We start from the raw sequence: 27620 nt of genomic DNA on the forward strand, positions 1-27620 counted from the left end.
TTGCTGAGTCTCACCGCTCCATCCTCAAAAATAACAGCTCTTTTTTCCGAGCCAACCAACAATTGTGGTCAGCCACGAATGCCAGTTTAACCATTTGGCAGCCGCCCTATAGGAAACAGGTCTTTGCAGAGAGCCAAAGCAGCCCTACAGTCACGCTGGGCTGGTTTGAGTCAGCAGGGCACACTTAGCAGATTTCCTTGTATGCAACCAGCCTCTTTAACAACACGCAAATCCTGGAAAGTTAATACCAAACAAACTGTAGAAGTGTGTAAGAACTAGTAATTCAAATGGATTCTTTATTTGATGAACGAGCGGGTAAAACCCTGTTCCTCCGCACACAAACACGCACTTTCTTGCTCTGTAGTTCCTTCTCCACCCGTTGTGAGTTGGGACTGTCAGCAGAGTTTATTTTGGGCTCGGTTTCACTACGCGCAGTAGTAGCCGGCTTCGCAAACAGTGCACTGCTACCGGAGCCGCACTTACGCCTTTAGGGCAGAAACCGGCACTAACGGGGCTGCTGCCGGCCGGGGCTCCCGGGAATACTGCCGGGGCTGCCCCCGTGCCGCTGGCAGCGGGGCCGGCCCGGGGCTGGGGCTGTCACAGCCGGAGCCCCGCGGTGCCCGCTCAGTACCCGCTTAGTGCCGGGGGTCCCATTCGGTTTCCCTGTTCCCCGGGGGTCCCCGCTCAGTTTCCCGTTTTCTCGAGGGCTTCCCGGCTCCGCCGCATGAGGCGGGGGCTCCGCGGGGCGCGCGCCCCTCCCGCGCCCCGGCACGCGCTGCCCGCGCGGCGCGGTCCCCCCGGCGGGCGCTCTTTTTGAATGAATGACCTCACCCGCGCCGGCCAACCGCCGCGCGGCCGCGCTTAATATTCATGAGGCGCCGCGCCAATGAGCGGGCGAGGAGGTTGTTTTAAACGGCAGAGCCCCGCAGCCAATCAGGCCGCTCTCGTAGGCAGCCAACGCGAGGCTGAGCCGCGCCGAGCCCCGCGTCGTGCCCTGCGCTCCGCTCCTGTCCACACTACCGCGAACAATACAGGTACGTGCAGCCCCGCCGCAACTTTTCGGGGGGCGGCTGCCCCCTCCCCGCCCTGCCCCCGCGCCTTCGTCCCTCTGTCCTGCCCGCCCCAGCATGCTTTTTTTTTTTCTCTTTTTTTTTTTATTTTTCAATGTTGCGTTCCGTTTCTCCTTAGCTCCGAGTTTTTGATTTTTTATTTTTTTCTAATTGGAAAGAAATCGGGAAATTCACCCAAAACTTTGTTTCGCCGCTCTGGCGGGGATCGGTGGTGCTGGGGCAGATGCTGTGCGCAGCTGGCGGGGCGGTGGGCAGCGGGCGAGGCGCAGCGTTTGTCCCCCGTGGTCCTGCCCTGCCCCGGCGGGAGCTCCCCCCGCCGCCGAGGGGCCACCTGCCCCCGGTGCAGCCCCGTAGCTCCGCGCTGGGCTCCCGTGCCGCCGAGAGTAATATGGCTGGTGCAGCAACTACACCGGGACTAACTCCTCTTCTCCCCCGCATGGGCAGGGATTTTTCTCTGCCGCCTCCTAATGTCGCACGGCAAAACGCGCGGCGCCCTCGGCTTTTATGTGCCCCTTTCCCAGGGTGGGCTCGGTGGGGCTGGTGGCGGTGGGAAAGTTGTCGGCCGTGCGCAGTGCCGTGCCCGCTGTTTATTCTGCATTAATATGGCTGTCGCTTTAGCATCTGACAGGGATAAACCCTGCGCGCTGCGCCCGGCGGTCCCGGCCAAGCAGTTTTTTTCTCGCCGCCGCCGCCTCCAAACTCCCCCGATCCCTTCGCTTCTGCCTCCGCCGCTCTTCCCCTGCCCGAGAAGGTGTCTCTGGTGGGGCTGCGCCCGCGGCGGGGCCCCGCATCGCCTTTTCCCCGCGCCGCGCCGCCCGTGCTGTGGGCATTAATATGGCTGGCGCTGGAGAGCCCCGGCGAAGGGAAGAAAGACGTGTGAGCGGCACAGGGATGGGGAGGGGGGTCGCGGCCGGGAAAATCTCCTTCCCCGTGCCCCGCCGGGGGCTCAAACCTTTCGCTTTCGCCCCGGCTCCTCTCCCCCCACCTTCCCGTGTCCTCGGCCGGGCGCTGGGGGGCCGCCCCGGGGCTCCCCGCACTCTTTTTCTGGCAGCGCGGAGGAGCGTAGCGGCGGCGGTAATGGCTGCACGGGAGCCTTTGTTAGAGAGCGCTGCGCTAGGCAGGGGCCGGGGGGGGGGGCTCCCGCCCGCGCCCCGGCCCCGACGCCCCCGCCGCCCGCCGGGGGGCCAGCGGGGAGCCCCTCGGCGGCGGGGGCGGCGTTTTGGCGGGGCCGGCTGCCGGGGGCGGCGGGCGCGGGGGGCCGAGCGCGGCGGAGGGGGAACGCGGCTTTGTTCGGCGGCGCGGCGGCGGCGGCGCCGGGAGAAGCCATCTTAGCGAGCGGGGCCGGCCCTGGGCGCGGAGCGCGGCCGCCGCCGCTCCCGCTGCCGCTTGCCCCGGCCGCCCGGGGCCGGCCCGGCGCCCCGCGCCCCCGGCCGCCGCCCGGCCCCCCGGCGCCCCCCGCCCGCCGCCCCACCGCATTTCAGGGGCACTTTCTTTCATCAGGAGGCGTTTCACAAAATGGAAGATGAATTATTGGCGTCTGGCGGAGCCGCCGCTGCCCCCGCCGGCCCCGGCCCCGCCGCAGGTGCCCGCGCCGCGGAGCGCGGCCGCCGCGGTGACCTTGGGGGGGCGCAGATGCGGGAGGGGCGCGGAGCGGCGCCGGGCTGGGCTGGGCTGGACCGGACCGGACCGGCCGCCGCGGGCCGCTCGCCCCCAACTTCGGAGCGGGGCCGGCTCCGCGCCCCGGGCCCGGCACCACCGCGCGTTTTCCGCCCCCGCGGGGGCAGCGCTGTCCCGGCAGCGGCCGGAGCGCCCAGGGCGGCTCACGGCCACTTGGGCTGCACCTGGCAGGTTAATGGGCGCAATTAAATATTAACGCTCTGCTAATAAAAATTAAATTTTTAAGGGACTTAGAAGATGTAAATAGAAAATACTATTGCGGGCTTATGACCTTTTTTATTAAGAGGGGAAAATTTTACACGGAAGCAGGAAAAGAAATGGAGCCCAAAAGTTAGCACCGTCGTTTCGGTAACTTGCCGATTGCATCTTTGCGCTGACCACTATGGCTCAAACATGTGTCACTTGGTGGAGCAAGAGCAAGCACAGCTCACCTCGCAGAGCTCCACGGGTCCTATTGTGGTTAAAGTCAGCCTGTGTTTGTGCCCTTTTTATATATAAAAGGTTATTGCATTTTTTCGGGGCAACTAATTTGTCCTGCCTGCTTACCTGGACAGCAGCTGCTGAGACACACACTCCGGCTCCTGAAGGGATCAGTCACTGCCTGGCACTGTGCATGCCACTCCAGCCCCAGTGTGGTAGCCAACTTAAACAGATACTTTATATTAGTTCATATATATGGCTTAATAGGCAGAAGTATGTATATTTAATAGTCTGTCTCCAGTCTTTGGGCATGATGTAAATATGTATTAATCTAACACTTAAATCCACTGACTGGTTTCTCTTGGCTTGTCTACAACCCAAGTATCAAGGGAGAATAATTTAACTCTCTGTATTGGGGATGGTAAGAGGTGACAGGGGAAAGAAAGGGGTGTCTTTCTGATGGGACATCACGTCAGAAGATGATGAGGGGGTGTGTGTGTGTGTATAAATATATGCACACCATATGTGTATGCATACATTGGTGTGTGCATTCATCTAAATATCATTTATTTGTTATTTTTTCCTCTGTCCCTACAGAGTCAAGATGGCTAAAGGTGATCCGAAGAAGCCCAAGGGCAAGATGTCTGCCTATGCCTTCTTTGTGCAGACGTGCCGTGAGGAACATAAGAAAAAGAACCCAGAGGTTCCAGTCAACTTTGCAGAGTTTTCCAAGAAGTGCTCAGAGAGGTGGAAGGTACTTTAATTTGTGACTTCCTGAAGGGACCTCTTACAGTATCTGCTAGGATGATGTGTGTGTGTGTCTGAACATGAAGGGAGCTGGTGCTGTTTTGGTCTGTGTGCTGTTCTTGGCAAGCTGACCTGGCCATTGGTCAGGTGCTGCTGGAGCCTGTAGCAATACTGAGTATTTTAGCCTTGTGTATCTGCCCATTTAGATGCTTCTGCTAGGGTCTGGCATTTTTTACTATTCCCAAGCAATGCCTTTCAGCAGCTGCTTCCTTCCAGGTGTGTGTCCTAAGGAGGACTCTGACTGTGCTTGTCTCATTTCTGTTGCTTCCTTGTTGCTGAGTGTGTCTGTGGTGGCTGTGCTTTCCCGTACAGGACAGTCCAGTTAAAAAAACAAACAAATTCTGAAACTCCCCTATTGAGTTGATATGTGTTGGCTTGTTTACTTAAAGTTTGCCAGCTATTGAACAGTTGGGTAATCACAAGTTTGCTGTCTCGTGTTTTGGTTTTTTAGACTATGTCAAGCAAGGAAAAGGCTAAATTTGATGAAATGGCAAAGGCTGATAAGGTACGATATGATAGAGAAATGAAGGACTATGGACCAGCTAAGGGTGGCAAGAAGAAGAAGGACCCCAATGCCCCTAAACGACCACCGTAAGTAGCTTGTAGACATGAAATGCATAAATGTTTTGGTTCATTTTCACACCCTGTATGTAACGTGGGTTTCCAGGAAGGAGGTAGATGGGGGACACAGTGTTGGTAGTGATACTGTCTTGTAAACTTTCTAGGCAGCTTGTGGTTTTGAGCATGTACTGACACAAACTGTCAATACTTGGTGCTCTTAAACTCATAGTGATAGGAGTGTCTCATAGGAAGACACAGGTGGTTGAGTCACAGTGAGACTTGTGTATTGAAGATGAAATTGGGTGAGGGGATACAAAACAATAAAGAGCATTGAGTGAAGGAGGCTGCCGGTCTGAGCCTCAGTAAAATCAAAGCACGTTTCAGCTTGAATTTTGTAAGTTAAAGGAAAGTTTCTGCTCTGTGTGCTCTGCATGTGTCAGTGCTGTAGGGATGGAGGAAGGGGTGCTGCTGCAAATGCTGACTGTCCTCTGCTATTTCTTCCCAAGGTCTGGCTTCTTCCTCTTCTGTTCAGAGTTTCGCCCCAAGATCAAGTCCACAAACCCTGGCATATCTATTGGGGACGTAGCGAAGAAACTGGGTGAAATGTGGAACAACCTCAGTGATGGTGAAAAGCAGCCTTACAATAATAAGGCAGCTAAACTGAAGGAGAAGTATGAGAAGGTAAGGAGAGTTGTCACTTGTGCCTCCTCTGTACCAGCTCTTCTGTTGCTGTGCCTTTTGTAAATAGGCCCAGCCCAGTTGGCCCCAGCATAGTTACAGCTGAGCTTTGCACAGGTTGGGGCAGAGCAGGATGGAGATCCACAGGCAGATTTCAGCAAGGAGGGGGAGCTCTCCCCGGTGATGTGCAGCAGGGGCTGCTCGTGGTGCTTCAGAAAGGGTCTGCTGTGCTGTACTGGAGCTTTGTCCCATTATCAGGAAACTTTGAGAGGCTGGCTTCTCTTCTCCTCCTCAGAGAAATGGCCATGGTGCAGGGCTCCAGACCTCATGGTTCATGAGCACGCTGAGGTGTCTGCATAGCTGTGTCCCCCTGGGGTGCAGCTGGGCAGCCCAGTCCCTTTACCTTAGCACCTGCTGCTGTACAAATGCTGTGTGTGTTTGCTGCTTAGAGCAAATTAAGACATCCCCTTGACTTTGCAGGATGTTGCAGACTACAAGTCTAAAGGAAAGTTTGATGGCGCAAAGGGAGCAGCGACCAAAGCTGCTCGGAAAAAGGTAGAGGAAGAAGACGAAGAGGAGGAGGAGGATGAAGAAGAGGAGGATGAAGATGATGATGATGAATAAAACTGTACAATACTTGTCTCCATGTGAATACCATAGAGTAGGGGAAACACCATAAATGAAGCACCTCTTATTTGAGATGGTGTCTCTTGCCCTTATTAGGCTTAATTAAAAAAAAATTGGATTCCGATCGCGTTGTAGTTTCTAAAAGTGCTCTAGAAATTGTAACTGGTTTACATGAAGTGGCCATGGGTGTAGTGAGCACCCTGAAACTGTATCAAAGTTGTACATATTTCCAAACATTTTTAAAATGAAAAGGCGCTCTAGTGTTCTCCTAACTCTGTGCACTTTGCTGTTGGTGTAACAAAGCATTTAAAAATGTTTCAAGCATTTTTTTAATTTGTAAGGTGGTGTTACTATATGGTTATTGGCTAGAAAATCCTGGGTTATAAACTGTACATATCTATAGTTTGTAAAAACTAGACAGATTCTTGTGGTACATGCTTAGAGTGATGATGCCTTAGAGGAGCAGTGATGACTTGGAGAGGCTGTTTGTTCCCCGGGGTGCCATGGCCCAAAGCATGCACTGTGAGGGTAGATCTATTTACACTACAGTGGGCGTCCATTTAGCTTAAAGTTGTCTTTCTGTATATAGTGAAATAGCATTCTGCTGCCATTCTTAGTTGTGGAAGGGGGTTCAGCTGGCATGAGAAGTGTATGGGTTTTTTTAGTTAAGTGCGGTAGTTTTTAAACTGAAACTGTAGACATCTCTTCATCGTCAACTAAGTGAAGAGCCAGTGCAGCAACTGAAGTTCAAAAACACTCTGTACTTAAACAAATTTGCAACGTTCTGTTTTTTTTGTATGTTTAGAATGCTGAAATGTTTTTGAAGCAAAATAAACAGTATTACATTTTTAAAACTGTTCTTGACAACACTCTAAATTTCTGGTTTAAGAGGATCTTAACAACAGCAAGAGGTTCATTTTGAAGTCTGTGGCATCCCTCAGGGCTGGTGACTTAGGAAACATTCTGACTCAAGGATTAAAAAAAATAATTTAAAAAAAAATTAAAAAATGGTGGCCAGCCAAAACTGGCTGAATTGAAAGAGATGGCTGCTCCAGCTAATATGCAATCGTAACTGTTTATGGCTGAGTGGCATAAGATGCTATGCAAGTTTGAACTTTATTACTTGAACTTGGGAGCCTAAATGAACATTCATGACGTAATTGTTTGTTTGTGTGTGTATATAGCAGCATTCAGAGATGCAGAGAAAGGTAGGTGGCTAGGAATGAGGCTGACACCATGGAATAAGTATAAAAGCATAGTTTGGTTTTTTTTTTCAGTTGTGTTGGGTAAATTTATAGCCCAAATGCATTGCTGTACATATTAAAATGTGCCTTTTTTGTCCTGTGTTCAACTGTTTCAGACTTGTGGTTTTTTCTAGCCTCTTGTTTCGTGGCAGGAGCCAGGTGCCTCTGTGACTCCCTGCTGCAGTAGGAGTGTGGCACAGGTACTTGCTGTGTCCTGTCTCTGGTGACACAGGGTTCAGCAGGAGCTGGGGCTGTCAGCTGGGCTGGGGAGCAACAGGTTCCTTTCCCCTCTGGTCACCAGCTGGCTGTGTCACAGTCTTGCCTTCTTTCCAGATCCAAGCTGGGGGTGTTTTGTGGCGCTTGAAAGATAATTCCTGGTCTCTAACTGGTGACTTTCACCTTGGTTTTCCTTGGCATGGGAACATCAGGAGTTGGGAAAGCTACAGCAGCCCACAGTACCCTGAATTCCTTCCTGGCTGGCTCCAGCAGTCAGTGCTTGCTTGCTGGGGAGTAGATGGGGGTGTGAGGGCACTTGCGTTAGCAGCAAGGCAAAGCTGTGGGCTGTTGTGTCCAGGTGGCTTCAGAGGACTCAGGAACTCACAGGTGCAAACACTGAGTATGGGCTGCTGCCACCTCTGCTTTTGAGCCAACTTTGAGATTAATGGGGTCCAGGCATACAGGCAGTAACATCAGAATGTGGTTAAAACTGCTGAGTTGCCCAATTGGGTAGCACTTCTGGCTTCCTCTGTCTTCTCAACAGCACGACAACGTACCACCAGCAACAGCTTGGCAGAAGAGTCTGGTCTAGTGTTGAGGTGAACTAAAATCTGAAAGCAAAATTTTCAGAATGGAGCAAGCTAAAAAACTTTCATGAAGCATAGCAACATGTAGCAACTTTTGTTTTTAAGGCTAAGTGACAGTTGAGTCACTCAGAAGTACTTTTGTAGTTGCTTAATTATGGTCATTTTTAGTATCTTAATTGCACAAAAAGATGGTATTTGCCCCTATTTTATGGGCAGTTACATTTTAAAAGCCTCAATAAAGCTGCATCTGGAAAAGAAATAGGTACTTCTGTATTTGCTACCCTTTCTGCATGTCTTCTGATGCAAGGGAGTAGGCAGCTGGAGATCCCAGCCTGTGGAAATTTGATGGGGAAGTGGTGGAGCAAAAAAAAAAGTGATGGCATCAGTTCAGGAGCTGTAATGCTGTTTCTATTGTCTAGTTGGCAAAATCTCCCCTTAGCCACATATGGGACTTGGTGTAGATCACTGTTGTGTAAATTGAGCTTGGCTTTGAATTAACTGCTAGTGAGCTGAGCCCCTATTGATGGTATCAGCAAATGAGGGCTGGAGCTGACACCTCTTTGTCTTCATTGTATTGGAAATCCATTTAAGTTGCAGAGCTTGATCAAGGTCTCACACCTTACAGTGCACTACCTGCTGCTGCTCTGCACACACCTCAAATATGGCATTCCTGGGGCATCTGTTCAATGCAGCCCCAGTGCAGGATTCTAGGGACTCACTTGGATACTGCAGATGTAGTGGTGATATTCCTTCCCTGAATAGTCTGCTGTTGATGAATGCCATAGTGTGAATGCATATAAATAACACATAATAATTTCCCCCCCACTGTTTTGTGTTCTGACATGCCATCTCAAATATTGGGAACTGCTTAATTTCACCCAGCTCCGTTAAATTCGTAGAACACCCTCTAAATGCTCTTTTTTCCCTCCGCTTTGAAATGCTTGTGGTGTTTCAGAGAAGACTTTTCTGCTTTGTGCTGCTGCACAACTCAAACTTCTAGTTCAACTTTAGTCCCAAGTAAATATGTCCCTTATTAACTCCATGATGTGTATAGAAGGGTAAGGATAAAGTAGATTGGGCAAAGGGAGGGGATGGATGAAGAGACTTTTGAATTTGAGAGAACTGACTGTGAGACTGCTTGTGTTTCCAAAATGATGTAAAATTAATGATGTATTGGTGCCCCTCTCCCTGCTGAAGCTGGGCTGAGGGACCAGGGCTCAGCTGAGAAAAAGGGATGGTGCTGTTTCTGCAGCTGTTAAAACCACTTAGTGCTGGGGGGAGGCAGAGCAGGGCTTGGCTCTGTAGGATGGTCCCTCTGGGTGCCTAAAGGGGTGTCAGAGGGCTGAGAACTTTTGCTCAGGAGAAGGAATCTGATGGTGGTGTGGGCAGGGACAGCACTGACCATGTCCTGCAGGTCATTTCCCGTGGTCAGTGCTGTTTGGTTTGCACTCAGGACTGTCCAGAGAACACAGCTGCTCCCAAGGGGCATCACAGTGCTCTGGGATCAAATATCAGGGGGCAGTGGGGTGAGCCAGGCTGGTGGGCTGCCCTGGGCAGGGAGAATCTCCCTCTCCTGGAAATGAGCCTGGGAGTGTGAGCACGACCCAGAGAGTCACAGACCCACTGCTCTGCAGCCTGAATATGCCAGAATTCAGTTGAGAGATGGGAAATAGTTGGTGTGAGCCAAATCTGAGCACTTAAACTGGGAGGAAGGGGCTGCATCAGGGAGTCCCAGCATGGCTGTGGCAGTCATGTGGCACTCCCCACAAGTAGTCACAAGGAAAAAACTGCTTTGCAGGATGGTTCCTACTGCTGGGTCAGGCTCTAACACATCTGTGGGGAAGGGGTGTGTTAATTTTCTATAGTAAAATTAATTAAAAACCCTAGTACAAATGCATATCTCCCTAGGACAGGGAGAGTGTTCTTTGGGGGTGAGACTGAGGATACAAACACAGTCAAAGCATCTCTCACACCTTCTCCCTTTGAATAGCTCTTTTTTAGGTAATTTTACTCCTAATAAGCCCTGCAGGAGCAGCAGCAAGGTGCAAGGGCTTCTCTTGCTCCTGGCTCAGCAGGTGAATGCCTTTTTACTTCCAGCACAATCCTGGCAGCCACCTTGAGTTTGTTTTCCCTCTGCTGGCTCGGGCTCCTGTTCCACAAGCAGAGGAACGTGTCCCCAGTAAGCTGACATCTGCTGCAGAGTTTAGGGAGCTTGGAGAGGAGATAGGATGATTCCAGTGGGGTGAGAGCAGGACTCTGCATTTCTGGCAGTGCTTTCTGACAAGCCCTGACTCCCCTCTATGAAAGCTCACCCAAGCTCACTTTGCTCTAAAAGATAATGAGAGGAACTGAGACAAGTGGCATGTTTATTTCTTTCTAGGGCTATGGCTGCACCACATTTTAATGCAATAAATGAATTGCAAATCACAGCAGTGCTGCAAACAAAGTGTGCTGGGGACCCTGTTACCGAGCAGTTGCTCTCTAAATGTGTCAGATGCAGTGGGGAAGGGACTGAACAGCCAGCATGCCTGATGGGGTTTTGTGCCCTACGAAGTGTCTTCATCCCCTTTTGCAGGCTGGGCTCTGGTGTGTGCCCTGCTTGGGCAGCATTTGATAACCTGTGTTCAAAGCACTCTGCAAGCATCTCACCCTTCCACAGATCTGATCTCTGTGTGTGGATGGGGGGCATGTCTCCTTGCATGTGCTAATGCTCTTGATTGGAGCTGTCTGCTGCTAAGAGCTCTTTCCTGAGTGCCCTCCTGCACCTGGATCCCTAAATGAGGCAGGAGGAAGCAGCACAGCCGTGCTGGAGGTGACAGCTCTGTGTGCTGGGTGAACTCCTCCTGCTCCTGGATGGGGCTGAGCCAGGCTGCAGGGTGAGCCAGGGCTGGGCTGCAGGGTGCCCTCCCCAGGAGAGGGGAGCCTGAACGATGTGTGCAGGAGCAAACTGTTGCTGGGGTGGTGCTATGACCCTTGGAGGCTGGGATGAATAGAGCAGACATTTGTTTTGTTGAGATGAAAATGCATTAACTGTGGTGAGGGGATGCCTGTCCTGTAACTGTGTCCCCTGAATTCAGCAGCCAGGTAAACCACAGCTGGGAGCCCATGTGGGGCTGGGTGTTTGGATGGTGTTTGTGGTTGGTTTGAGTGCTGCTGCTCTGCCTCCATTCCTGCCACCTGCTCTGTCCCCGTGGGACACCTGGGGAGCCAGAGGAGCCCCTCTGCCCTGGTGTCACACACCACTGCAGCCAAACCTGTGTGATGCTGTCAGTGATAGAGTTACTTCTTCTTCCCAGCCCTTTCACTTGTAAAGCTCCCTCACGTATTTCAAGTCAGAAGAATGCTCTTTTTAAAAATATTAATCAAACACGGCCTGGCTTTGTTGTTGTAAGAGCTTATAGCTTGTAAGTGTTTTTAACTGCTTCTTTGTGGAGCTTAAAATTTGCTTTATTTAGTTTAGAAAATTAATACCCATAGCAGGATGAAGTGATTTGAGGGATTGCTTGAGACAAATGCCTCTTTTCTGCTGCTAATGAGTGTGTGATTGCTCTTTTGCTGTGTGTTACCTGGCTGTGCCAGCAGTAATACATGGTCCTGCAAAAGAAGCTGGAGAAAGGTGTAAGCAGGGTCAATTCGGTCTCCCACTTTCTTACAAGATATGTTGGTTGAGTTTTGTTCTTTTTAGTTTTAGAGCTCAGGCTGGGGATCCTCCCTGGGCTTGGCTTCTGCAGTTGTTTAAGGCATTACTACCTGTAGGTCCTGGCTGGGATTTCTCCCCAGGAGCAGGGAGAGCAGAAGCAAATATGCTGGGTCTTCTGTTGCTTTATTTGTTGCTTCATATAGTAACTTAATTTTTGCAAGCTGCTGGGAGGTTTTTCAAACCAAGCTCAAAGATCAAGATGTCAGTAAAACTCTTAAAGAGAACCCTTTCTTCAAAGGATGTGTCTGAAAGTGGAATAGAACCTGACCAAATAGAATCACAGAATCTTTGAATTGTTTGGGTAGGAAGGGACTTTCAAGATCATCTTATTCAAACCCCCTGCCATAGCAGGAGCGCCTTCCCCTAGACAAGGTTGGTGTTAGACTGTCTAATTGCTTACTGTCACTTGTGCTCCGTTTGTGATTCCCACCAGAGCTGCCTAGCAAAAAAATCCACATAGACCACGTATTTTGAGCCTTGAGGGTGAGTCACAAAAGCCTTTCAGTGGTTTTGAACCAGAAGGACTTGGCCTTGTTTGTTTTGTATTCTTCCAATGCATCTCTGCTAAGAGGGAGCAAATGGGCCTGTCCCCGTTTAGGGCTTGGGGAGGATGCAAAGCTCAGCCCTTTGAGTTTCCATTAACCATGCTTAAAGGGGCTTATGAAGAAGAGGGAGAGTGACATTTTACACTGGTAGATAGTGATTGGACAAGGAGGAAATGATTTTAAACTACAGAGAGTAGGTTTAGATCAGAAGTTAGGAAGAAGTGGTGAGGCACTGGCCCATGGGAAGCTGTGGCTGCCCTACCCTCTCCTCCTGTTCCAAAGGCTCCCTTCAGATGGTGTGGTTTGCATTTCAGTTTTGGGGCAGCCTGGACTGTGTTTTCCCAGCAGTCAGGTGTTTAGGGAAGCCATTCCACTGTCATGGGCTGTTCTCTGTGCCAGCTCAGACCCACTGTTGCTGTTCCCTGAGATTTCTGAGATTTAGGATGGGGATGGAGGTTATGGGGCTGCAGGAGCTGCTGCTGAGCAGGGAGGGGAGAGCAGTTGCAATGGAGGTGGGAAACAGGAGCAGGAGGCAGCTGAGGGCTGGGGGTCCCCGGGTCCTGAGCAGACGGCGTGCAGCCCACAGGGTCCCTGCCTGTGCAGGCAGCAGATGGTGCTGGGTTTCACAGCCCGAGCACGAGGCTCAGCACTCACTGTGGCTCACAGGGAAGGGCTGCTCTCAGAAATGTCTGCTGCTGCTGTTTGTGCCCAGGGCTTTCATGGAGCGACTGTTGGGCTGTGCTGGGCACTCCTCTCATGGCAGGGACACAAACAGGCTGCTAGTGAATGTGCAGGTGGGAAGAACATCTATTTCATATATATTCTCATCCTGCCAAACACAAGGTTCCTGCCCATCAGAGGTGCTCTGCTAGGATCTCTTTTCCATTCATCCCTTCCAGGCCATGCTTGGTTGGTGGGGCTGTGCCAGGGCAGGTGGCAGAACCCTGTAGCAGGAGCCTGTCCCAGAGCAGAGCTGCAGACCCCTGTGGTCTGGAGCAGGATTGCCTCTGGCCCTGTAGCCCCAGGGGAGTGAGAATCCCCCAGGGAGGGTTCTGTGGGCAGCCCACCCTGACAAGGGCTTAGGGTGCCCATGGTGGGAGAGGGGATCCTGCCAGAGGAGCTGCTGGTTTGCTAGAAGCCTTCTCCTAAATATGGACATGATTATTTTTAATTTTTTATTTGCTTGCTCTGGAATCCTTTGCATTTTTCCCTTAATCCTGGAGAAGAATCAGCGGTGCCCTGTGTGCATGTGACATGGCTGTGCACAAACTCCCTTTGTGACTTCTTTCTTTCACGGGAGAGAAACACATTCAGGAAAAGCAGGGCCCTGACAACAGGAATCAAGTGTTTCTAAATATGGACATCCTTTTTTGGACTAAAAAGTCTTTTTGTACCATGCATATTTCCCCTGTTAATCATTTCCTTTTGTTCCTTGCAAACTTGGGTCCTCCAATGTTATAGGAGGAATTATAGCTGCTCTGTTTGTAAACTTTTTGTTATGATCCATGAACTGCCTTGTACATTGCTCTGATTTGCTAGGTTTTCTTTTTAATGTGGTTGGAAAGGCCAGCACTCTGGTTTACTCACCCTAGGCTTTCCCTTTTTTTAAAAAACAGTCATATTTGTCCTAAGCCCATCTCGAAATATTGGGGATTTTACAGGCCATTGAGCTTTGCCTGGTCCTATTCACTACTTTTTTGTTGCACTAATTGGCTTGATAAAGAAGGGCCTGGGCTCTGTGGAGTGCTTCTCCTCCAAGGTGAAATGTGAGATGGAGGGGGAAATATTCAGATGTTCACTAGCAGTTATGCTCGCTGGATAATCTGAATGCATCAGAAATGAGCTAGAGCTCAGACAAAGTAGGGGATTAGGAGTCTGAGATGGGCGAGCGGGTGGACATCTGGAAGCCTGCTGTTGAGCTGTCTGCTGGGCTGGGCTGTGTCCCACAATGTGGGTTATGGCACTGCAAATGGACAGCACTGGGCTCACGGTGCCTCTCTGTGCCTGTGCTCCAAAATAACAATCGCTGCTGTTCTTTGGGACCCCACCCTCCGTTCAGCTCCCCTGTGACCCTGCAGGGACAGGCTCTGCTCTGGTGGCAGTGTGCCTGCTCTGCCTGCTGCTCTGGGGTTCTGGGGAAGCCTCACCCATCCCGGGGCTGGTGGTGCACAGCAGATGCTCAGGGCCTTGCTTGCACAGTGCCCCTGTGATTCTGGGCAGGGGCAGCTCTGCAGGGCCCACCAGAAAAGCCAAATGCATGGGGGAGGAGGAGAAAACCCAGCCCGGGACTTCTGAGCCCTTCCCATGTGCAGAGCCCAGCTCTCCCAAAGCTGAGCCCGTGGCTGCAGGGCAGGGCTGCCTGTGCCACCAGCAGCATCTGCTCTGAGCACTGGCTGCCCTTCCTCCATCCCTCCTTCATTCCCAGCCCCTCACCCTCACCCCTGCAGGCCAAGGTTCATGTCCTGGTCATCAGTGTGGATGGGTCAGGGTCTTCTTCATTTGATGATAAAATAGGAGTTCAAAATTCCTTCTGCTCTTTTGAAAACAGTGTTGGAGAAGGAATTACAAATATGTTGTGAACAGAAATAACTGAATAGTGGTTTGGTTTGTTTTCTCCCAAAAAGTAATTTCTTTCCCAGCCTCTCTGCATGTGCTCCCTTTCTGCTCCTCCCTCTCCAGCACCTTGCTCATGTTTCCATCCTTTTCCTGCATACCCTGCCCTGGCAGCTTCAATTTTGGCCACAGCTGTGAGTACCCAAAGGTGGCTGTGCACAGCTGGAGCCTCTCAGTGCTCCCAGCACACATCCCCTGCTGCTGGAGCAGCACTGTGCCTGCCACAGGTGGGAGCATCACCTGAGCCAGCCAGCACTGAGGGGTTTCTTGTTCAGGAGCAGATAATTCCCACCCTGCTCTGATTCTGGCACTGCCACCACTGCTGGATCCATGTCCCAGGAATTAAAGCAGGACCGAGGACTGAGCTGGGTGCCAGTGTCACTGAAAGTTCTGACTCAGCAGGACGTGGCCAGGTTGTGTGAAAGCCCTGCAAAATGTGTAATTTGTGGAGGATGGTCTTGTTTTACCTGTCAGCTCCACACACACTAACCTGACCCATGAGGCTCTCAATGGCCAGTGGCTCCTGCTGTGCTGCCTTGTCTTCTTGTCTTTTTCTGGCAAATCTGCTTTTTTTTTGCTTGAGGGAGCAGAGCTGGGTCCCAGTAGGCACTGGCAGCATTTTTACTTTTTGAGTACTTCTGTGTTCTGCTGGGTTGAGATGTAGTTGTACATTTTTTCTGGGTAGAAGCTTAGGGAGCTTCTGCTGAGGGTGATTTCTTGGCACTGGGTGGAGTGTGAGCACACAGGTAAAACAGCTCCTTTGCTGGGACCAGTGTACCAGGGATCCTGCCTCTTGGTCTGTGCCAGCAGCACCTTTTGGCTGGGGAAATGCAGGTCTGGAGGAGTGGAGCAACACTGCTGTGGTCACCTGTGGGCACCCTGGAAGCCAAAACTCTGGTAAGCTGGATTCAAAATACTCCTTTTTGCCCCAGAGTAGGAGGAGGCATGTATTTTGCCAGAAAAGCAGGCCCAGAAAGGTTTTTTGTGTGCTGAGGGGGCTCTAGGTTAGGTGACCTGCCTGATTTTATGCACGCTGAATGCAGTTAAGCACCCCAGTCCCAATTCTTCCTCCACTGTAATGTCACTTTTCAGAAGTGTTGGCAGCACAAAACATTGGAACTGCTCCATACCGGGGGAGAGCCTGAGGGCTGCCCAAGGCTTTGGGATCCCCAGGGCAGGACAGGGCACCCTGCAGCTCCCTGATATTCTTCTGGGCTGTCAAAGCCTTTGCTGTGAGGTGGAGAGCCCAGGTTTGGAGGAGGCAGCCCTGAGCCCTGTGCCAGTTCCTGGGTTCAGGGGGGGATGCTCCTGCAAACAGCAGTGCTGGGAGTTTGCATTCCCCTCGGCCTCAGCCCTGAAGGAAGCCTAAAGCCTGGGTCAATAATAAGCTTATAAGACAGTAAATCTTGGTAATGAGAAAAACAGAAGACGGCATCTGCTCAGCACAATGGCGCTGTGTATGGTCTGGTAAACAGCTATTGAAAGGAGATGCCTGTTGTGGAAGGGGTTACAGCTGAACAGCCCAATTTCCATGCAGGACTGGGGGGTTTCACTGCCCCAGCCCTGCTGGGGCTGAGCACAGGCAGAGCTGACCTGTTGCCCATGAGGCTCTGTGCTTTCCACAGGTGCAGCAGCCCCTGCCACAAAACAGAGCCCAGCTGCCACTGTCCTGCACGTGTGGAGCTGGAGATGAGATGGGACTGTCACAGTGGCTGTGTGCCCCTCCTCCTGTGCCCCTCCAGGGCCTCCTTGCAATGCCTGCACTGGGAGATTGCATACTCCAGAGGGTACTCTGCTGCAAAGAGGGGTCGGGGTAAAGATGGGAAACAGCTTCTTCTGTTGTCTTTGGAGGTGCCAGAGTGAGATGAGCTGATGGGCAACAGGCACCTGGGGATGAAAGAGTTGGGCAGGAAGGGAGAAGAGGCTGGGTCTTCACCTGACACTCACTTCACCTGAGGAGCCTGGTGCCCGTGGGTGGGAGCTGGCAGTGCTCCTGCTCCAGCTGTGTGAAGCCAGGTCTGCAAAATGGGGAGGAGGAGGAGAAGGGGGGAGTTAAGGGGAAGAAATCTGCATATGGTGTGTAATGCGTTTATGAATTGGGTCTTTAATAATTTACATTACCAGTTTAATACTTTGAATACAAATTATCTTGCCCATATGCTGTGCTGACAAACATAAAAATGGAGTAATCAAAGCTGTAATAGCACTACAGCAAAAAGACATAAAATGCCACTAGAAGGCTTAGGATAAATTATTGCATGCACACACCAGCTCTATGGCTCCCTGGTGCCAAAGGATGCATTGCAATTTCTTCCTCAGACTTTGCATTTGGGCTTGAGGACTGATGCAGTACCAGGAGCACTGCTCAAAATTCTGCAAGACGGGCAGCATTTAACAAAGGAGAGGGAAGAAAAAAAGGCTCAGACTTGTTTGATAAACACGGCAATTTAAATTCTGCTCTGGCATTCCATGGGCTGCCAAGAAAATATAGCCCTCTTATTTGTAGGGAGCCCCTTTCTCCCTCCAGCAGGGTTATTTGCATGTATTATAAACTGCAGTGCTGGCTTGCCATCTTCAGGCAGCTGCCACACACTGCACAGCATCCCTGTGCATCCCTGTCCATCCTGTGCTGCTTGGAGGGGCTGGGTGCAGCCTGGGCCCACGAGGGATGCCCAAAGGAAGAGGCACCAGGGGACCCAGGCAAAGGGCAGCATCAGTGAAACACAGGTGTCACCTCTTCCCACTTGAATGTGTTCCCCTCTGATGCCTGAGCTCTGAGGGGCTGGAGGAGGTGGAGAGGATGAAACAGCCCCTGGTGCTGCCTCTTGGCCCCTCCTGGGCTGCAGTTTAGGTACATGGAACAGCTTGGGAGGCTTTGGGAGCTCACAGATGCTGCACTTAGGGTTTGTTTTTAGCAGTCTTTTGGTGCACGTGTGTGTGTGTGTGCTGGGCACGGGGTTCTGCAGCAAAAGAAGCAGGTTTGCAAAACAGAGATGCAAGTTGTGCTCACAGGGAGCAGCTGCATCTGTAAATGTCAGCAGAGCTTGTGTTGTACCTTGTGGCAGAGCCTCTGCTTTGAAATAAATACCAGCCTATTCATTGGTGCCACATCTCCAACACATCCCAGCTACAGGCAGTCTTTCACAGAAAGAGCCATTTAAGGCTCCCATTTGCATACACTGAATTTCTCAGCTATCAGGGCTACTCCATGCTGTAATCCATTCTGGGCTTCTAATACGATCAGTGAAAAATGAGGCTTCTTCCCAAATAAATCATCACCAGTGAAGGAAATGGTGGCTTTTCCACAAGGCCTGAGGCTCCTGCAGCAGCAATGTCTTTTTCCAAAAGGCAGAGAACTCTGGGCAGGCTCATTCTGTGCTGCATGAGCTCATTGCCACTCTCCCCAGGATCTAAGCCCTTTGCATATGAATGAGTTTTTCCTGTCTTTGCCTCTCCCAGGATCTGCTGCTGTCTGTCTCCCTGGAATGTGGTGCCAGCAGCTCAGGAATAGTGCACTCACAGACTGGGGTTGCCCCTCTTTGTCTCATCCTTTATTCCATGCACTGGTGCACCTCCCTCTCATATGCTAAGGGAAGAGGAGTGAATGCCAGTGTTTGGCATCCTGGCAAGGTGGGTGCTCAGGGCTGCAAGGAGTCAGAGAGAGAAGAGGGCACTTTCCACCTGCCTAGCCTGCCAGTTCCTCTGTTCCACCTTGCTCTGCTCCTTGTCTTCCTCCAAAGCCTGATTTTGCCTGTGAGCAGGGGGTTTTGGAGGAGCCCCACTCCATCCCCTGCCCCTGGGGAGCAACCCCATGACAGAGCAGGCTTGTTACTGCAGCCAAAAACCCTCAGTGCAAAGAAGCAACCAGAGCTTTTCCTGCCAGAGCAGAGAGACCTGTGTGAGTCAGGATGGGGAGAAACAGGTGGGCATCCAGCCCCCACTGAAAGAACTTTTCCCATTGCCAGGTCTTCTGCAGAATTAGGCCCTCACTGATCCTTTTGATCCACAGATAAATTGGATGGATCAAGATGACAATGAGAAATATCCCGATTCTCATCCAGAAGGGATTTTCAGCATAAAAAGGCTTTATGTGACTCATAAACTTTAACATTTATTTCTTCACGCGAGGTAAATATTTCCCCCTCTGAACGTCTAAGCAATGCAATTTTGTTTGAAGCCTCTATTTGTTTAAGTCTGAAGGTGACAATAATTCACCTGTTTTCCCTTCCTGTATTTCCCCAAGCAGTGGCACGAGCCAAAATAGAGCAAACTCAGCTTTGGCTGTTTGTCACCTGTCAGCTCTGTCCCTCAAATGTGCTCAGACAAGCTTTGTCCTGGAGTTTACATCTGGGCACCTTCTGACCTCTAGCTGCTGGTAAATGGCCCCATGTTCTCCTGCTTAGAGGAAGAAATACAGCATACCTGCAAGCAGCCACTGCCAGGGCAGGCAGGAGAGAGAGTCATAACTTAATCTAACTCCAGATAAATCATGATTTCACAGCGATCTGCCTGCCACAGGCAGTTGGGAGTCCCATCTCCTTGGCACTGTAGCATCACTTGTCATCCAATGTCCCAAAGAGACCCGCTCATGGCCAGAGATCACAGATGACTGGGAAGATGCCTGGAGTTGTAAACACCATCAATCTGGAGAAAACAAACACTCCTGGGAGCCGGTGTCAGGTGGGGATGTTCGAAGTCAGCGCTTGTCTCTGCAGAGCCCAGGATGTGCACATGGGCTGAATGGATCCACACCTCACACCTCCCCAGGTCTGGAGCTCCAGCAAATCCAGGAGACAAAGTGCTGTCTGTCCTCTTCCCTGGGAGGGCTTGGGTCCCCAGATTGGAGGCTGCAGCCCCGCATGCAGCTCACAGAAGGGGACCAAGGTGAGCTGCTGTGGGGCAGAAGGGGTGGCTTTGGGGCTGCCATGTGGCTGTGTGCAGGTGCTGTGGGGTGTTGGGGGTGGCTTTGGGGCTGTGGCAGCTGCTGGGGGGCAGAGGGGGTGGCTTTGGGTTGGCCATGTGGCTGTGTGCAGCTGCTGGGCTGCTGCCCCATGCCTGCCAGGTGCGCTTTGCCACCCTCCTACCTGAGAGGGAGGCTGATTTGGGAGAGGTGTTAAAGTTTTTGGTTTTAGTTCCCCACTTACAGACCCCCATTGTGGGCAGAGAGCCCCTTGTCCCACAGCAGCTTTTGGAGAAGCTCCCCATCTCATCACAGGCAGTGTGTTTGCAGCACAGGTACCTCACTTGATTTTTATCCTTTTTGGTGTCCCTTTGGTGCCTTTCCTGGCTTTGGAGGAGCCACTTTGATGTACAGCTGGTGTCACATGAAATCTGAAGCAGGTGCTCTCCTTCTGCCCTGCTCCCACCCAGGACTCCCCTGCTCCCCCTGCAGCTCCCAGTGTCCCCCTGGGTCTCTGTCTGTCCTCAAGGACATCTTCATGTCCAAGCCTAAATTCAATGCTAACATGCACAGGCTGTTTCTTTATCTGTCTGCCCTTTTTTCTTTTCCTTTTTTTTTAAAAGGAAACTGAATCCAAGGCTGCCATGTAATGATGACATTATTGTTAGCAGTTATTTCTATTTCCATAGTTCCAAGAGGTAGAGAACAGAGTCCCACTGGGTTAAATGCAGCACATGTTATAACAAAAAGACAGTCTGAGTGCCAAACAACTTGCAATCTTCTTTTTAATGCAAGGAATGTAAAATTAAGATTACTATAGCAACATCTTGCCCACGATGAACACAGTAGGATTTGTTGGTCTTTATAAATATATATGAGTGTGTGTATGTGTATATATATGTAATGTACACATACAAATCCTAAATATCTCTGGCAACCTTTTCTGTAGTTGAATTTATATTTAATTTCAAGCTCTCTGTATTACAGATCTAATTTGCATCCAGCTTTCTTTTTCCATAACTTCAGCAGCCTTGCCTTTTCGCTTCAGGCTCTTTTGTGCACACTGCATGGCAGGCTGGAGTGCCCACTGCCTGGGGAGAGTGCTTGCTCCCTTCCTGGGAGCAGGGACTAACTGACTGGGGGACCTAATCCATCTACTGGGGTTTCATTTTAACTGTGTACAACCCTGTTAAACCTTATAACTGACTTAACATCTCCAAATTTGCTTTCTTCAATCAGATTTTAGGAAAGTGGGGTGAACCTGAGACATGCACATCCTTCCTTTTTCTTCCCATTTCTCTTCTCTGAAGTTATTCCTTCAACTTTCAATGAATTTCCTATAAGGTATGAACTGAAGCTCTCATTTCTTCCCCATGACTGAATAAAACCTGGGCCTGGTTTTATTAAGAAATGCCTGTGGGAAGGACAGAGCACAACCAGGAGTGAGGAGCTGAGGGAAAGGCAGCAGGAGGATGGATGCTCCTACAGCTCAGTGCCACTTAAATTCTCTAGGAAAGCAGCAGAAATTCAAGCACTGTTTTCACCTTGTTGCAGAGGTAAGTGGAGTTACTGTTAAAGAAGAGCTTTAACATCACCAGATCTGAAGAGAACTGTCTGCTAATGAGCCTGCAATTGGGGAGGAGGGGAAAACCAGGCACCAAACTGTGCTAAGGAGAGCTGGAGGATACCACTCTCTGCCAAAGACAGACACACTGGAGGGATACCCTCTTCTCTCGAGGAGCAGGAGGAACTTGCAGCTCACTTGTAGCAGCTTTAAGGCTGTGGAGTTGAACGTGCACAGTTGGAGGGTTGGTGGATCCACTGTTTTGAGACCAGACTGTAATGGAGATCTGAGAACCAAAACTGAAAACGTCTGCTGGCAGGTCTGGATGGAGAAGCTGGAAAGCAGCCTGGAGTTGCCAGCTGCAGATTTCTGGTGCCTATGACTTAGCAGAATTAAATACAAGGAAATAAATCACAGGCAGCTCTGCCTGCAGGGTGTAGAAGGAAAGCAAAGGGGCTGGGGTGAGGAGGGTGAGCAACCCCAGTGGGTCTGTGGGGACGGCAGGAGCGGAAAGGTGAATGGATCTGCAGGGCACAGAGAGGCCCACTTTCAAAGCCCAGCCAGGCAAAACCAATAGGTTTCCTTCAGACAGAACTGCTCTGTGAGCAGGAATCAATGCCCTCCTGCAGAGCCTGCAAAGACACTGACAGGAGTAAGTGTGCAGGGCTGATGCCCAGAGGAGGTTACTGGGTGCAGTTATTGCAGAGATGGGTGGGACAGAGCAAACACAAGGGGCTCTTCACACGTGCATTGGGTGTTGGTGTGCACCTTGCAGTGGCAGCTGAAGATCAGACCAGGCAATGGGGAGTCAGTTGGAGACCAGTGTAAGTTCATGAGCAGTGATGTATTATAGGGCAGAGCAAAGTGATTTTTGTAAGATGGGCACTCAGCTGTTTGCTGCAGGAAAGTTGCTCCTTTGCTTCAATGTCCCTGACCCTGAGCCGACCTCTAGGCAGAAGAGACATTGCCACCTCCTTGCCCAAAGGAAGGAGTAAAGGCAGGCTCCAGGGGTCCAGCAGGGCAGTGAAACAGGCCCAGGAGGAGTCAGCAAGGTCTGTAGGGCTGAATAAACCATCTTCAAGACCATTGGTTAAAATCCACACACACTTTCTCACCCTGTTCTCTGGAATGGGCACCCAGCAGGACAAGAGTCTGTTTATGCTGGAAGTTAACCCTGGGCTCCCTCAGGTAAGAGCAGCTGCAATGGGCAGTGTGAGCCAGTGCTGTGCACGGAGTAAAGGTTTGTGTGCAACCTCAGCCCAGGGACCTGTTGCTCACTCTTGGAAATGCTGCAGAGCTGTGCAGGTGTGCTGGATGGTCCAGAGAAATCAGAGCTTTTAGTGGGAGTACAGCAAGAGAAGAGAATCATTTCCCATCTATGGGCTGCACATTGCTGATCTGTACCAAAGTGATAGCCTGAGGAAAGGGAATCTCTTTACTGCAGAAAAAGCTTTTGTTGTGGAGTCAGCTGGCTGCAGCCCCTCTGTGAACTCCCAGCACTCTGGCACTGTGGGTGGCTGCACTTGTGCAGGGGCAGGTAGGTACCACATCCCCCTTGGCTCCACAGCACTGCTGTGCCAGCCACCGCCACCTCTCTGCTTTTTACTACTCATGACCCTCCTGTTCCCATCAGGTGTTTTTAGCAGGCCTGCCACCAAGGCTGTAATCGGTTCTCATGTGCTCCTATTTATGCTCTCACCCAGCAATTTGCACAGGGCTGTCGAGCTCTCTGCTGGTAATTGACAGGGGAAGGCAATCTGCTTCATGAGAGGAAACATCTCCACGGCTGCTGGATCTGAGCAGGCCATTTCCCATAATGAGGGTGAGGTAAAACAGGATCTCACTAAATGCCGTGCATGTAGCTGAGCCCTCATTACTGCAGGCACGGAGGTGATGCTTGGGACATAATTAAGAGCTCAAAAGTGTGGCACTGTCCTTCCCACACTGCTGCCCCAAAGCAAGATGCTTAGTGCCAAGTGCTCCTGAAGTTTGCTCAAGTCACAATCCAGGCTGCAGGAGGGGCTGCTCCAGCAAAGGGAAAGCTCCTTGTCTTCTTTCTTAAGGCAGCTCTTGAAGAGGAATTTCAGCCTTAGTATTGGAAAGCAACTGCCAGTGGCAATGGCTTGTGCCATTCCCAGCTGGAGCAGCAGCTTGGACGTGGTGTGGGCAGAATGTTTGCAGGTGGGTGTGCATCCAAACACAAATGGGGGCTGGGGAGGCAGGGAATGTGAAGGGGAGAGTCCCCAGAGCATCTCAGCAGGGATGCAGAGCTGGGTTCAAGGCACTGATGATGCTGCAGGAAGAAGCCTGAGTTTCTCCACACGTATTTATTTGCCAGCAGAGACTGTACAAATCCCATGCATAATTCAGCCACTGCCATACAAATCATCCCACCAGCAAAAGCCTTTTCACAAAGCACGATTTGATTGCAACAAACTTTGACCTAAATGTGCTGCAGCCCCGTATGACAGGTTTTAAACTTTTGCCGTCACTTCCTTCCGAGAGGCAGAGTGAATCTAGGTCAGCCCCCCTTGTTTGTTTGTAATGAGGCTAATTCTGATTTCATTCATGTTGCATCCTCGAGTTTGAGATGGGGGAAAAACGGGATATTTGAAAAGGCAAGTCAGCCTCAAAGTCATTCTTAAATCTCATCTTGGAGCAAAGGAAGTGCAATCGCAAGGCAACATTGATGGTGTCATTTATTATTCAGGGTGCGAAAGGCAGACAGAGTTTTCCTTCTTTCCCTTTTCATTTCGATTGCAGCGCTAAGCTGGGCTGAATGAGCGGGCCTGTGTCGGGTTTCTGGCGCTGATTAGCAGCCAGGGCTGCTCTGGCCAGCGGGCTGTGTGCGCTGCTCGCTGCTGCTGCCCGGGGACAAAGGAACAACACGAGGTTCCCTGTTTGTCTGGAGCTCCTGGGCAAGCTCCACAGCATAAACAGAGCCGCTGGTTTGTTGATCTCTGCGATGGCAGCTCAGGGCAAGCTGCTGCTTTCATCTGTTTGCTGCTGAAGCAGCCAGTGCTGCTTTTCCCCGGACTGGGATTCCCTTATACATGCACAGAACAGCTGTGCTGCCTCTCTGTACCACAGAAAAGTTTGGGAGAGAGAAACAACTGCTGAATATGTTTGGCTAAAGAACTGCAGGTGGGGAATAGTGATTCCCCCTGCACAATAGTGATTCTGCCTCCTGGCCACGTGCTGGATTTAAGGGCAGAATTGAGATAAGGGGTAGGGGGTGGAAAGTGTTTGTCCTTATTTTTATGCTAATAGTCATGATGCATGGCAGGACTAAATGACTTATTTTAGCCGTGTTTGTGGGCTCAGTGAGTCTTAGACTGCACTGAGGAATGAACCTCCACTGTCTGGGAGGTCTAGATCAGAATCTTGAGAAAATAAACCAGATTGTACTGGAAAGGCATGTGCTAAAGCTCTCCACTGGCTGAGCACTGCATCCTTGTGGCATTCAACACCTGTGGGCTGCTGCTATCGATATGGGAGGCAGCAGAAACCTCTACACTCTCACCTAGTCTATTCAGAGGTGGAGGAAACCTGCTCTGCCCATCACCAGGAGCAGCCTAAAGAGTGCAGGGGCTGAAGAGTGTGGAAATAGTCCATGTGGCAAAGGATTTATCAGCCTTATTTCTGCTTCTGCTTCGTGTGTCTCCCAAAGGCCATTGCTTGAGTCAAAATGCCCATGTGTTGAGAAACTACAACTTTCATTTGTTTTTGTTAGAAATAAATACAGGCACTTGGCTAGGCTGGTGTGGTGGGAGAAGAGGGGTTCAGCTTCATTCAGCATCTTTGCCCTGCATGTGTGGATCTGGGGAACAGAGCAGGTGTTTGGTGGGACATGGGCAAGGGAGACAACTGAGTGTTACTGCTTGGGGACCTCAGTGTCAGGAGTGACTATAAAACTGCCCTTGCAGCTCACTGGGAGTTATTTTCAGTGATGAAACCACTAACCTGCCCCATGGTTCTGGTGGTCCCTGGGGTCCTCGTACTGCTTTTGCAAGGAGGGAGTTACAGATCAAAGATGGCTTGCCTGTGCCCTGTCTGCAACTGAGACAGGCAGCGTGGAAATTGAGACTCTGATTTTGTATCTCTCTCCTTTCTTTTCATGTCTCCTCCCTCCTTTGAAGTGGGACACCAAGATACCTTTGAATGAGCTCATGTTGGAATTCTGAAATTTCCAACCTGGTGTTCCTGATTCAGTGCTAACCTACCTGTTCCAGCCTATGCCCAGGGGGCCACTAATCATCATGAGGAGTTCCCCAGTTCTGGCTAAAGGGAATGGGTATGTCACTGTCACTAAGCATGCTTAGTCAAAACAGCAAGAAAAATTTGCCTTAAATATGCCAAATTCGGTATAGTAGTATTTGTAGAGAACAGCTATTATCTTTGTATATTTGACAAAAGTTAATTGTCTCTGTGACAATCAGGGTAGTAGTCAGCCTGTCCCTGTAAAGGAGGGGAAAAAAATTCTTCATTTATAAGCGATTCATTAAGTAGCATTAAAGCTGTCTCTGAAGACAAAATAATCTTTTTAAAGAGGACTCAAGGTAGCGAGAAGGAAGATTAATGCCTCAGCTATTTTTCAATTATGTAAGCTTCCATTTATTGCAGTATACCTGGATTAACTCTTACTAAGCTGTGTGCCCTGGTAGGTAGGGGTGTGAAATGGGGGTGTTTTGTGCCACTGGACGTGCTCAGGGAGGGATGAGAGATGCTCTGCACAGGGCTGCTGTGATGGGCATGGCAGGAGGGTGCCAGGCACTGCCCCTCCCAGCCTCCCTGTCAGCAAAGCTCTGACAATTGTGCACGTGCAGAGTGTGCATTTATGGTGCTGGAATATTTTGCACTGATTACATTCTACTTGGTCTTCCTGTCTGCATGCATGTACCTACTCTCCCTGGTGTAGTTCAGGTACTGAAGGGTTCTGGTTTCTGGCCCTAATTCAGGTGCCTTCTCCTGTGATCATGTTCATGATCCTTTCAAATGAGCCTAAATTCTTCTAACACACTGGGGATACTCTTATTTCAGTGTGATTTATGTCAGCAGTTCTGGTAAAGTGTAATTAAAAGGGTCTCATTGATACCTCTACCTTAATTTTTTTCCCTTGCCACTGCTTGCCTTGTCTTAATTGAAGCAGTGAAGAGTCCATTTAGCAGGAAGGTGGGAGGAAACAGCCTGAAGATCATTCATCTAAATCACTCCAGTGATGAAAACAGTTGCTCACTACATCTATCATAATTTCTTCTAAGTTTCTTATGGAAGATTAGTTGCTGCAGCTATGCAGATGCACACATGCCTGGTGGAGCTCTGCAGACCTGCCTGTCTAGGGCAGTCACCCCAGGCTGTGGAAAAAGAGCTGCTTTTTGCAGGTATAAATTACACACCAAAAAAAGTGTCCAGATTAAAAGCCCTTTTAATGTTTTTCCAGTTGCATTTGTTTAATGAAATGTTACACCCCCTTTACCTTGCACTGCTCTGTGAACAAGGTTTTTTTAAGTCTGAGGCCAAAATCTTTTTTGGGTAGCTTTGGTGCTCTTGCCAAGACACTTTTATGTAAAGTTCAGGTCCTTTGAAGTCACATCCACATTCTCCACAGCTGAAACACTCCTGAGAGCATCTTATACATGGTGCAAAACTGACAGAGAAGAGCAGAATGAAGGTGAAAGGGACTGAAAGGATATGTCCATGAGACTTCACCTTACTCCTGTCTGCAGGTAAGACAGGAGAACAGAGCAGCTGAAAGTCCATGAACAAAATTATTTGATTTACACGGAGAAAATATTTTCAAAATTATGCAGAATTCAGTGCAGAAGGTCAAAAGGAAGCCAAAAGAAGCTACATGTCAAGGCAAAATGCTGTCTTTAACAACTCAAGGATTTTGATAGCTCTGACCCTGGGCCACCAGGCCACGGCAGGCCCTGTTTGCTGCTGGTCTCTGCTGGCAGGGAATGAGCCACCAAAGGCTTTGCTTTTTGCTCTGTTATTGACTCACTCGACCGGGCAGCAATAAAACGCCCATGGTGGGTTGTGACACAACATTAATGTTTGCTTGGACACTTTGACCTGCACACAGAGGGGAGGCTTTGGGCAGGAGCTGGAGGTGGTGCTGGACAGCCTGAGCATGGTCCTGCCCTCTGTCCTGCCCATGGCTGGTGCTGAGCACCTCTGCTGTGAACACAGGCTGAGAGAGCTGGGCTGCTCAACCTGGAGAAGAGAAAGTGTCAGGAACACCTTACAGCACCTTCCAGTCCCTAAAGGGTCAAGAGAGCTGGAGAAGGACTTTAGACAAGGGCAGGGAATGGCTATAAACTGACAGAGGGTGGGTTTAGATTAGATTCAAGGAAGAAATTTTTGACTATTGGGGATGATGAGACACAGGTCGCCCAGAGTAGCTGTGAA

The 27620-nt window shown here is 50.4% G+C and overlaps 1 protein-coding gene across 1 annotated transcript; it reads left to right on the forward strand.

Annotated features, from left to right (window-relative positions):
• Positions 1 to 917: 917 nt before the first annotated feature.
• HMGB3 (high mobility group box 3) lies at positions 918 to 6694 on the forward strand. The gene is made up of 5 exons (XM_064713278.1): positions 918 to 1034; positions 3765 to 3921; positions 4426 to 4565; positions 5042 to 5216; positions 5694 to 6694. Exons 2-5 carry the CDS (start codon positions 3772 to 3774, stop codon positions 5835 to 5837), a joined length of 609 nt encoding a protein of 202 aa, XP_064569348.1. The 5' UTR covers positions 918 to 1034; positions 3765 to 3771; the 3' UTR covers positions 5838 to 6694.
• The last annotated feature ends 20926 nt before the right edge of the window (positions 6695 to 27620 follow it).

Source organism: Zonotrichia leucophrys, chromosome 4A (assembly GCF_028769735.1).
Source record: "Zonotrichia leucophrys gambelii isolate GWCS_2022_RI chromosome 4A, RI_Zleu_2.0, whole genome shotgun sequence".
Lineage (NCBI taxonomy): Eukaryota > Metazoa > Chordata > Aves > Passeriformes > Passerellidae > Zonotrichia > Zonotrichia leucophrys.

Excerpts from the sequence above, each read along its gene's own strand:
- HMGB3 (XM_064713278.1), top strand. The coding sequence starts at position 3,772 with ATGGCTAAAGGTGATCCGAAGAAGCCCAAGGGCAAGATGTCTGCCTAT. Across the intron at positions 3,922-4,425 it reads AGTGCTCAGAGAGGTGGAAG|ACTATGTCAAGCAAGGAAAA; the intron begins GTACTTTAATTT and ends TTGGTTTTTTAG. Across the intron at positions 4,566-5,041 it reads AATGCCCCTAAACGACCACC|GTCTGGCTTCTTCCTCTTCT; the intron begins GTAAGTAGCTTG and ends TTTCTTCCCAAG.